The sequence below is a fragment of the Scyliorhinus canicula genome, chromosome 4 (assembly GCF_902713615.1).
Source record: "Scyliorhinus canicula chromosome 4, sScyCan1.1, whole genome shotgun sequence".
Lineage (NCBI taxonomy): Eukaryota > Metazoa > Chordata > Chondrichthyes > Carcharhiniformes > Scyliorhinidae > Scyliorhinus > Scyliorhinus canicula.
This window is the reverse complement of record NC_052149.1, coordinates 244,158,529-244,170,591: the sequence shown is the minus strand read 5'-3', so window position 1 is coordinate 244,170,591 and position 12,063 is coordinate 244,158,529. Positions and strand designations below refer to the sequence as shown.

Below are 12,063 nucleotides of genomic sequence, written 5' to 3'. Positions count from 1 at the left end.
CCACAACAGGGGCTGTTTAGCTCACAGGGCTAAATCGCTGGCTTTGAAAGCAGACCAAGGCAAGCCAGCAGCACGGTTCGATTCCCGTAACAGCCTCCCCGAACAGGCGCCGGAATGTGGCGACTAGGGCTTTTCACAGTAACTTCATTTGAAGCCTACTTATGACAATAAGCAATTTTCATTTCATTTCATTTCATTTCACATGTGCCAGGCTCAGCCTGATACAATTCAAGGTCGTTCACCGGGCCCACATGACAGTGGCCTGGATGAGAAGATTCTTTGGGATGGAAGATAGGTGGGCAAAGTGCGCGGGAGGGCCAGCGAACCATGTCCACATGTTCTGGACATGTCCGACGCTTAGGGGATTTTGGCAGGGGTTTGCAGACGTCATGTCCAAGGTGTAAAAAACAAGGGTGGCACCGAGTCCAGAGGTGGCGATTTTCAGGGTGTTAGAAGATCCGGGAAACCAGGAGGAGAAAGAGGCAGACGTTCTGGCCTTTGTCTCCTTGGGAGCCCGGAGACGGATACTATTAGCTTGGAGGAACACTAAGCCCCCGAAGTCGGAGACCTGGCTATCGGACATGGTTAGCTTTCTCTGTTTGGAGAAAATCAAGTTCACCTTGAGAGGGTCAATGTTAGGGTTCACCCGGAGGTGGCAACCGTTCGTCGACTTCTTCGTGGAAAATTAATCATCATCAGAAGGGGGCGGTTAGTTTAGCTTAGAGTAGGGTGTCAATAAAAGTGGGACCTGTAAGGGAGGAAGACGGCTTTTGCACTATGTTTATATACTCATGTGCATTGTTTATTTTGTTGTTTGTTGTAAAACCAAAATTACCTCAATAAAATGTTTATTAAAAAAAAAGATTATGATAAGTTCAGATCACAAGAAGAGAAACGGTTACTGGTATCCGCTCAGACTTGGACAGGGGAAGCAAATTTAAGGTTTGGATAAGAGATACAGGGGGAAATGTGAGGAAGAATATTCTTTCACAGTCAGTGGTAATGACCTGGAACTCACTGCCTTTAGGAATTGTGAAAGCAAAAGTGATGAATTATTTCAAAAGGAAATTAGATGGCATTTGGGTAAATAAACCTGCATAATTAGGGGAAAGAAGAGGTGAATTATACTCACTAGATTGCTCCACAGAGAGCTTGCATGGACTCAAATGGCTAATTGAGTTCTTTCAAATGATGAATCCATGGGCTAAACTTTAGCTGTTAGAGGTGTGTATCTCGGCCTGAACATTTTCTATCATTTTAAATCTTGCCTGGGTGAGGATCGATTGCAATGCATCGTGAGGAGGGATCAAGCAGACGAGGCAGTCATTCAGTGACTGACATTCCTGTTATTATCATCCTTCTGATGCAGGTTTTGTCGATTATTCCTCTCCCTGCTCCACTTAGATTTTTCCTCTTTATGAAAACGGTTTTATTCAGCATCTCTTTTTTTTTGCCAGTAGGTTAATACAGCATTGCAATAAATCAACTATTTTAAAAGTCAACTCCCTTTACAAAGGTCAACTTAACTCAGCAAAAGAGCAGCTGTTTTATGTGGCCACACCCAAAAGTACCCGTTCTGCTGGTGTCAAAATTCAAGATATATTCTTGATTGGGCCACCCCATGGGTCACACTATGGCTTCCCCCGTCCCCTGTCTCCATCTCTTCACATTCCCAAACAGATTGTGCCTCTATATGACCAGGATTACATTTATATCACTCAGTAATTATTCCTGTACCCTTGCAGAAATGGTAGCAGTCAATGTAGTGCCTCCCTTACCAGTCTGGGTTATAGCTTTGCACTGTCTCTGACTCCGTGTCTCTGCTACCTGTGCCATTTCTATCAGAAAGCCTCTAAACTATGCCCCAGTGCCTTCATGTGCTGTCATCCACTCACCATACTGGGTGATGAAGGCGATGCAGCTGTCGACGATGATGGGGATATCATTCCTGCTGAGTTGTTGATCACACAAGGCATTGCCCTGGCTTTCTGCCGCGCTCTGAATATCCCTGCACCACACTGAATAATCCAGGCGTGTCACTCCATGAAGATACAATGTTCTGAAAACACACAATGGGAGAGTGGGTTACCCTCCAAATATAAAATCCAACACAAGGGTCATAGGAACATCGGAATTAGGAGCAGAATTAGCGGCAATTCAGCCCCTCGAGCCTGCTCCACCATTCAATCAGATCATGGGCGATCTCTTCCTGGTCTTAAATCCACCTCCCTACCTGTTCCCCAAATCCCTTTAACCCGTTTTTATCAGAAATATATATATCTCCTTTTTGAAACCATTGAATGATTCAGACTAGTATTGCCATGGGCTTTTCGGAGTGGTATGTGGTGATGAGTGGGGTCCCTGGGTGATCAGTGATTGGGCCCCAGATATTCACAATATACATCAACGATTTGGATGAGGGAACGTAATATTTCCAAGTTTTCTGATGGCACAAAACTTGGTGGGAATGTGATTGGTGAAGAGGATGTTAAGAGATTTCAAGGTGATTTAGACAAGTTGAGTGCGTGGGCAAATACACGAAAGATGCAGTATAACGTGATTAAATGTGAAGTTATAAACTTCGGACAGAGAAATAGAATGGCAGAGTATTATTTCAATGGTGATATATTGGTAAATGTTTCTGTGCAACAGGACCAGAGTGTGTAGTACACCAGTCACTGAAAGCAAGCATGCAGGTTCAGCAAGCAGTAGAGGAGCAGGGATGTCTTACTGCAGTTGTACAGGGCCTTGGTGAGACCACACCTGGAGTAGTGTGAGCAATTCTGGTCTCCTTATCTAAGAAAGGATGTACTTGCCATTGAGGGAGTGCAGCAAATGTTTACCAGACTGATTCCAGGGATGGCAGGATTGTTGTATGAGGAGAGATTGTGTCGACTGGGCCTGAATTAATTGAATTCAGAAGAATGAAAGGGAGTCTAATTGGAACATGTAAAATGCTGACAGGGCTGGACAGACTGGGTGGCAAGATGTTGTTTCCTCTGGCTGGTCGGGGAGGGGTCTCTCTAGAACAAGGGGTGGGCCATCTTCACTCAGAGGGTGGTGAACTTGGGGATTTCTCTCCACAGAGGCTGTGGAGACCAAATCAATGAATATATTTAGAAAGGAAAAGATAGATTTCTAGACTCTAAAGGCATCAAAGAGTATGAGAAGAATATGGGATATGGTATTGTGATAGGTGATAAACCATGACTATATTGAATGGTGGAGCAGGTTTGAAGGACCTATTTTCTATGTTTATTTTCCGCAGCTTTAAACCACCTTTCTTTCTTTAAATTTAATTTAAATGTTCCATTGTGCGATGGGCTAACATCCAAACACCCAAGAAAAGCAAGGATGCGTGTGGAAAAGGAGAAGATACCTTGGTCACCCAGGCACACGGTTACCCCGACAGCCTCAAACAAACAGCTACCTATTTGGGCTTCAGTTTTATATGAAAATGGAAGTGAATGTCTAGTTGATTCGGGATTCGGGATGCTGCAATCATCTGCTGCCTACTTCCCCATAGAATGTATAGAAATCCTGGGCAAACAGGATTTACACAGACTTCAAGAGACAGTATCAATTTACAGTCAGCCTCTGTCAATTCTGCCAAGCTAAATTTGGGGCGGCACGGTAGCACAGTGGTTAGCACAGTTGCTTCACAGCTCCAGGGTCCCAGGTTTGATTCCCGGCTTGGGTCACTCTCTGTGCGGAGTGTGCATATTCTTCCCATGTCTGCATGGGTTTTGTCCGGGAGCTCCGGTTTCCTCCCACAGTCCAAAGATGTGCAGGCTAGGTGGATTGGCCATGCTAAATTACCCTGAGTGTCCAAACAAAAGGTTAGGTAGGGTTACTGGTTACAGGGATAGGGTGGAGGTGTGGGCTGAGGTAGGGTGCTCTTTCCAAGGGCTGGTGCAGACTCGATGGGTTGAATGGCCTCCTTCTGCACTGTAAATTCTATGATTCTAAGATCTCCATTATTACCAGAGCATGCCCGAAACCAATGTGTGCAACCAGAACAAGCAGCCAACATCCTGAAAAGCAAAAATATCCAGCAAGGTGTGCCATGGCACTGTGGAAAATAAAGTTAGTTTAAAGTCAGTGCAAGGTAGTAAAATGTGGATGTCAAATAATCATTTGCTAAATTGCATTTGAATTTTAAAACTGCGAATTTGTCGTGTCTCACCTTTCCTTGTCAACCAGCCGTAAGACTTCCTTCTTCTCACCATTCTCATTCAGGATGGTCAAGGCTGTCAGTCAAGGAGATGCAGAGTTAGTAACAATAAGATCTCTGTAATATGGAGAAACCTTTACTCAATAAGCCCAATACGTATTAACACATTTCAATCACTCCTGTTTCAATCACCTCTCCTAGGTCCGAACGGCACACTGGGTTCATTCTGTTCTGAACAATGGATGCCAAAAGAGAATTAACATATTCATGCATATCGATTACTAAAAATACGTCTGTCTCCCCCATCACCCACATTCAGAGATGTGACACACACAAACTGAAGACATCAAGAAAGTCACAATTTTCAGAGCCTTTGAGAGCTGAACATATACACATCCAACAACTTACTGCCATGGATTGGGGCAGATATACATTTGATCATCTGGTTTCCCATCTTCATCTCTCGATAAGGACAGGTAGTGAAGATGATCCATATTCATTCAGAAGTAAAATGAAAGATTCTCTTGCACAGGGCTCAATGGTGAGTGTTTCAGGAGCAATCAGTATTCTTTTCCAAATTTATCAGCTCCAATTTGGCGAAAGTATTGTGTTGGTCACCCTATAAGAGGGATGTTCCAGTGTATATAGCTTCTCCCAGACCTGCTGCTGAGAGACAGCATTCACAACATTTTGAAAGACTTCAGTACATATGAACATATGAAATAGGTGCAGAAGTAGACAATTCAGCCCCTCGAGCCCTTTCCATCGATAAGTTCATGTCTGACTTATTTGTGTTTCTGATTCCAAATTCCCATCAGCTCCCGCTAACCATGATTCCCTTGTCCAACAATAATCTATCTACCTCCATCTGAAAAATATTTAATGACCCTACTTCCACCATCTTCTGAGGCAGAGATATCCAAAGTTCCAAAAATGTCCAAGAAAAAATATTTCTCATCATCTCTGACCTGAAAGGGTGATTGCGAATGTTAAATGTCCCCTAGTTCGAGTCTCACCAACAAGAATAAACATCCTTCCTGCGTCCACCTTGTCAAGACTGGTCAGGATCTTACAAACTTAATCAAGTCACCCCTCATTCTTCAAAACTCCAGTGGAAACAAGTCCAGTTTGTCCAACATTTCCTCATAAGATAACTCCAGGTATCAATCTAGTAAACCTTCTCTCAACCAGAGAGAGCCCAGAAAGCAGCGGGGGTTCAGAGACAGAGGGAGCCCAGAAAGCAGCGGGAGTTCAGAGACAGAGAGCCCAGAAAGCAGCGGGAGTTCAGAGACAGAGAGCCCATAAAGCAGCGGGAGTTCAGAGACAGAGGGAGAGCCCATAAAGCAGCGGGAGTTCAGAGACAGAGGGAGAGCCCATAAAGCAGCGGGAGTTCAGAGACAGAGAGAGCCCATAAAGCAGCGGGAGTTCAGAGACAGAGAGCCCATAAAGCAGCGGGAGTTCAGAGACAGAGAGCCCAGAAAGCAGCGGGAGTTCAGAGACAGAGAGAGCCCAGAAAGCAGCGGGAGTTCAGAGACAGAGGGAGAGCCCATAAAGCAGCGGGGGTTCAGAGACAGAGGGAGCCCAGAAAGCAGCGGGAGTTCAGAGACAGAGAGCCCAGAAAGCAGCGGGAGTTCAGAGACAGAGAGAGCCCATAAAGCAGCGGGAGTTCAGAGACAGAGAGAGAGCCCATAAAGCAGCGGGAGTTCAGAGACAGAGAGCCCATAAAGCAGCGGGAGTTCAGAGACAGAGAGCCCAGAAAGCAGCGGGAGTTCAGAGACAGAGAGCCCATAAAGCAGCGGGAGTTCAGAGACAGAGAGCCCAGAAAGCAGCGGGAGTTCAGAGACAGAGAGCCCAGAAAGCAGCGGGAGTTCAGAGACAGAGAGCCCATAAAGCAGCGGGAGTTCAGAGACAGAGGGAGAGCCCAGAAAGCAGCGGGAGCTCAGAGACAGAGAGCCCATAAAGCAGCGGGAGTTCAGAGACAGAGAGCCCAGAAAGCAGCGGGAGTTCAGAGACAGAGAGCCCATAAAGCAGCGGGAGTTCAGAGACAGAGAGCCCATAAAGCAGCGGGAGTTCAGAGACAGAGAGCCCATAAAGCAGCGGGAGTTCAGAGACAGAGGGAGCCCATAAAGCAGCGGGAGTTCAGAGACAGAGAGAGCCCATAAAGCAGCGGGAGTTCAGAGACAGAGAGCCCATAAAGCAGCGGGAGTTCAGAGACAGAGAGCCCATAAAGCAGCGGGAGTTCAGAGAGAGAGAGAGAGCCCAGAAAGCAGCGGGAGTTCAGGGAGAGAGAGCCCATAAAGCAGCGGGAGTTCAGAGACAGAGGGAGCCCATAAAGCAGCGGGAGTTCAGAGACAGAGGGAGAGGCCATAAAGCAGCGGGAGTTCAGAGACAGAGAGCCCAGAAAGCAGCGGGAGTTCAGGGACAGAGAGCCCAGAAAGCAGCGGGAGCTCAGAGACAGAGAGCCCAGAAAGCAGCGGGAGTTCAGGGACAGAGAGCCCAGAAAGCAGCGGGAGTTCAGAGACAGAGAGCCCAGAAAGCAGCGGGAGTTCAGGGACAGAGAGCCCAGAAAGCAGCGGGAGCTCAAAGACAGAGAGAGAGCCCAGAAAGCAGCGGGAGTTCAGAGACAGAGAGCCCAGAAAGCAGCGGGAGTTCAGAGACAGAGGGAGCCCAGAAAGCAGCGGGAGTTCAGAGACAGAGAGCCCATAAAGCAGCGGGAGTTCAGAGAGAGAGGGAGCCCATAAAGCAGCGGGAGTTCAGAGAGAGAGAGCCCATAAAGCAGCGGGAGTTCAGAGACAGAGAGCCCATAAAGCAGCGGGAGCTCAGAGACAGAGAGCCCAGAAAGCAGCGGGAGTTCAGAGACAGAGGGAGAGCCCAGAAAGCAGCGGGAGTTCAGAGAGAGAGCCCATAAAGCAGCGGGAGTTCAGAGAGAGAGGGAGCCCATAAAGCAGCGGGAGTTCAGAGAGAGAGCCCAGAAAGCAGCGGGAGATCAGAGACAGAGAGCCCATAAAGCAGCGGGAGTTCAGAGAGAGAGCCCATAAAGCAGCGGGAGTTCAGAGAGAGAGCCCAGAAAGCAGCGGGAGATCAGAGACAGAGAGCCCATAAAGCAGCGGGAGTTCAGAGAGAGAGAGCCCATAAAGCAGCGGGAGTTCAGAGACAGAGAGCCCATAAAGCAGCGGGAGTTCAGAGACAGAGAGAGAGCCCAGAAAGCAGCGGGAGTTCAGAGAGAGAGAGCCCAGAAAGCGGCGGGAGTTCAGAGACAGAGAGAGCCCATAAAGCAGCGGGAGTTCAGGGACAGAGGGAGAGCCCAGAAAGCAGCGGGAGTTCAGAGACAGAGGGAGAGCCCAGAAAGCAGCGGGAGTTCAGAGGGACACAGGATAAAAGAGCGCGAGGAGAGCGGCAGTGAGTCAGTGAAAGAGCGGGAGGGGACACATTGAGAGCGGCGGGGTGCCAGTGGGAGCAAAGATAATATAAGGCGGGAACCGGAAGTACGACCCGCGGACTTCTGGGAAGGATTTTCTCCTAGCCAATAAATTCTGGTGGAGTGGAGTTAGGGAACTGGAGCTGGAGTTGGATGAACTTCGGATCATTCGGGAGGCAGAGGGGGTCATAGACAGGAGCTTCAGGGAAGTAGTTACACCAAAGACTGGAGATAGATGGGTAACTGTAAGAGGGACTGGGAAGAAGCAGTCAGTGCAGGGACCCCCTGCGGTCGTTCCCCTGAGTAACAAGTATACCGTTTTGGATACTTGTGGGGGGGACGACTTACCAGGGGTAAGCCATGGGGTACGGGACTCTAGCATGGAGTCTGTCCCTGTTGCTCAGAAGGGAAGGGGGGAGAGGAGCAGAGCATTAGTAATTGGGGACTCAATAGTCAGGGGCACAGATAGGAGATTTTGTGGGAGCGAGAGAGACTCACGTTTGGTATGTTGCCTCCCAGGTGCAAGGGTAAGTGATGTCTCGGATCGTGTTTTTCGGGTCCTTAAGGGGGAGGGGGAGCAGCCCCAAGTCGTAGTCCACATTGGCACTAACGACATAGGTAGGAAAGGGGACAAGGATGTCAGGCAGGCCTTTAGGGAGCTAGGATGGAAGCTCAGAGTGAGAACAAACAGAGTTGTTATCTCTGGGTTGTTGCCCGTGCCACGTGATAGTGAGACGAGGAATAGGGAGAGAGAGCAATTAAACACGTGGCTACAGGGATGGTGCAGGCGGGAGGGATTCAGATTTCTGGATAACTGGGGCTCTTTCTGGGGAAGGTGGGACCTCTATAGACAGGATGGTCTACATCTGAACCTAAGGGGCACCAATATCCTGGGGGGGAGATTTGTTAGTACTCTTTGAGGGGGTTTAAACTAATTCAGCAGGGGCATGGTGGTAGAGGCGGGCACGATAGCACATTTAAGAAGCATCTAGACAGGTATATGAATGGGCGGGAACAGAGGGAAGTAGACCTTGGAAAATAGGAGACAGGTTTAGATAAAGAATCTGGATCGGCGCAGGCTGGGAGGGCCGAAGGGCCTGTTCCTGTGCTGTAATTTTCTTTGTTCTTTGTTCTTTGTACTCGTTGGAATTTAGAAGGATGTGGGGGTGGGGGGGGGGGGATCTTATGGAAACATATAAAATTATGAAGGGAATAGATAGGATAGACGCGGGCAGGTTGTTTCCACTGGCAGGTGAAAGCAGAACTAGGGGGCATAGCCTCAAAATAAGGGGAAGTAGATTTACGACTGAGTTTAGGAGGAACTTCTTCACCCAAAGGGTTGTGAATCTATGGAATTCCTTGCCCAGTGAAGCAGTTGAGGCTCCTTCATTAAATGTTTTTAAGATAAAGATAGATAGTTTTTTGAAGAATACAGGGATTAAGGGTTATGGTGTTCGGGCTGGAAAGTGGAGCTGAGTCCACAAAAGATCAGCCGTGATCTCATTGAATGGCGGAGCAGGCTTGAGGGGCCAGATGGCCTACTCCTGCTCCTAGTTCTTATGTTCTTATGTTCTAATTCGACTGTTGAATTAGCCACCTCTATTATGACCCTAGGATGAGGTTGACCAGGATCTGGACACATGTCAGCTGCAGCTCCATCAGTTTTCTCAATACAGCTTCCCTAGTTATTGAGTTTCACCAAGTTTCCCTCTCCCTACCACCTCCTGATTTACAGCTATTCCTGGAATATTTTTTGTATCTTCTAGATTTGACAGAAGCAATTGCATACGGTGTTGGTGAGACCATATCTGGAGTATTGTGTCCAATTTTGGTCTCCTTATTTGAGGAAGGATGTGGTGACATTGGAGACAATTCAGAGGAGGTTCACCAGAATGATTCTGGGGTACAAACGTTTTGAATCCTTACAGTGCAGGAGGCCATTCGGCCCATCTGGTCTGCACCGACCGTTTGAAAGGGCACTTATCGAGGGTCAGACCCTCACCCTATCCTGCCTAACCTTTTGGACACTAAGGGGAAGTTATCATGGCAAATCTACATAACCTGTACATCTTTGGACTGTGGGAGGAAACTGAAGCACCCGGAGGAAACCCACACAGACATGGGGGGAAAGAGCAAACTCTACATAGTCACCCAAGGCCAGAATGGAACCCGGGTCCCTGACGCCACAAGGCAGCAGTGCTAACCACTGTGCCACCGTGCTGCCCCTGACGTATGAGGAGAGATTAAACAGTTTGGGCCTATACTCGCTGGAGTTTAGAAGGATGAGAGGGGAGCTGATCGAGGTTTATAAAATACTAAATGGGATTGATAGAGTAAACATAGACCAAATGCTCCCCCTTGTGGCACAATCTAGAATGAGAGGTCACAGATTTTGGCTGAGAAGCAGTAGATTTAAAACTGAGATGAGGAGGAACTACTTCTTGCAGAGGGTGGTGAATTTGTGGAACTTTCTGCCCCACAGTGCGGTGGAATCTGAGTCATTAATTGGGTTCAAGAAAAAAAAGTTTGATGAAAAATGGTTATAGGAATTTTGGGAACAGGTGGGGGGGGGGGGGGGGGGGGTGGATTTGAAACCAGGAAGAGATCAGCCATGATCTGATTGAATGGTGGAGCAGGCTCGAAGGGCTGAATTGCTGACTTCTGCTCTTAATTCCGATGTTCCTAAAATATTTATTCATTTCATCCGCCATTTCCTTATTTTCTACTACTAACTCCCCATTCTCACTCTCTTGAGGAACAAAACTCATTTTACTGACTCTTTTCCTTTTCAAGTACCGAAAGAAACTCTTGTTATCTGTTTTTGCATTTGCAGCTTTCTCTCATACCATAAATTCTTTCTTCTGATTCACCTTTTGTTCATTCCCTGCTATTCTTTATTCCCACCAATCATCTGACTAACCTTTGTACAATTATCTGTCTTTCCCGTAAGTAATAAGCAGAACTTTTAGGATGGCTGAGTTCCCCTTCCAAATAGTTGGCAGGTCAGGTGCACTGCCAACCCCACGGCCATTTAACACTTCAATGTTCATCAGTGACTGGAGGCAGGATTTCTGCCTCATCTCTGAGAGCTGCTGGCCATGCTGATTGGCCAGAAGTTCTCCAGTGCCTGCAACACCAGCATCAATGGCAAGTGGACTGGACGAAGCCTTGCTCTCCGCAGCAAGAATGTGTGGAGAGATTTGGGCAGATAGGAACTATTGGGAAGCCCATCGGAGTGATCCTAAGCTCAGACCCAACCTTTGAACTTGTCTGCGGGAGAAGGTAAAATTCTGACCAGAGACTATTAACCTGACTAAATATCATCTTTGCCAAGATTTTGTGATAATTCAGAATCTGCAAAATCCTTGTATTTATTCTTCTGTAATAAATACAAAACATAATAATAATAATAATAATACTGCCAATCCGAATATTGGAGTCATAGTGTTGATGCCACTCACTTAATTCCTGAAGTCTCTTCAGGTGAACCTTCTCCTCGACCAACTCCCTGTCTTCAGATAAAAATAGGAGATTGGATTTTTTAAGTATGAACTGCCCCTGCTTCCATTGCTCAGGATTTTGCATGGATTTATAATACATTTTTCCAATCCGATCAAACTGGCGATTCAAAAGGTTGTGCAGACTGGCATCAGTGAATCTCTAAATCAGAGGAGACAGAGTCAATTTAGACAACAACACCTTTCATGTCAGGAACTCTCTGTGCAAACTTTGGAGCCTTTTTAAAAGGAAATATTGGGCGGGATTTTCCGGCCATGATACCGGCGACTGGAGAATCCCGCCTGAGGTCAATGGATTTTTCCATTCTCCGCGGCTGGCACGTGGCGTCCTGGGGGTGGGCAGGGCGAGAGAATCCAGCCCAAAGTGATTACATTCAGGTGGTGCCAAGCAATGGCAGTTCACTGTAAGATAAATTGATTGCCTTGAGGTTCAAAACTTAAATTCTGACAATAAAAACAGAATATAGAATCATAGAATCTCTCCAGTGCAGAAGGAGGCCATTCGGCCAATTGAGTCTGCACCGATCCTCTGAAAGAGCACTCTACCACTCTACCAGGAAACTGCAGGGGATGGGCACAATTGAAATGTGGAGCTCGTTCAAGGAACAGCTGCTGCGTGTCCTTGATAAGTATGTACCTGTTGGGCAGGGAGAAAGTGGTCGAGCGAGGGAACCGTGGTTTACTAAAGCAGTTGAAACACTTGTCAAGAGGAAGAAGGAGGCTTATGTAAAGATGAGACATGATGATTCAGTTAGGGCGCTTGAGAGTTACAAGTTAGCGAGGAAGGATCTAAAGAGAGAGCTAAGAAGAACCAGGAGAGGACATGAGAAGTCTTTGGCAGGTAGGATTAAGGATCACCCTAAAGCTTTCTATAGGTATGTCAGGAATAAAAGAATGACTAAGGTAAGAGTAGGGCCAGTCAAGGACAGTAGTGGGAAGTTGTGCGTGGAGTC

The 12,063-nt window shown here is 47.2% G+C and overlaps 1 protein-coding gene across 3 annotated transcripts in view; it reads right to left on the bottom strand.

Annotated features, from left to right (window-relative positions):
• The window catches only part of arap3 (ArfGAP with RhoGAP domain, ankyrin repeat and PH domain 3), a 386,207-nt gene that overhangs the window by 137,323 nt on the left and 236,821 nt on the right, over positions 1 to 12,063 (bottom strand). For all 3 annotated transcript variants that reach the window (XM_038796362.1, XM_038796359.1, XM_038796360.1), the window contains 3 exons: positions 11,054 to 11,252; positions 4,187 to 4,250; positions 1,896 to 2,059 (listed from right to left, as the gene is read on the bottom strand). In XM_038796362.1, the coding sequence (XP_038652290.1) occupies positions 1,896 to 2,059; positions 4,187 to 4,250; positions 11,054 to 11,252 (427 nt within the window). The remainder of the gene's footprint in view (positions 1 to 1,895; positions 2,060 to 4,186; positions 4,251 to 11,053; positions 11,253 to 12,063) is intronic.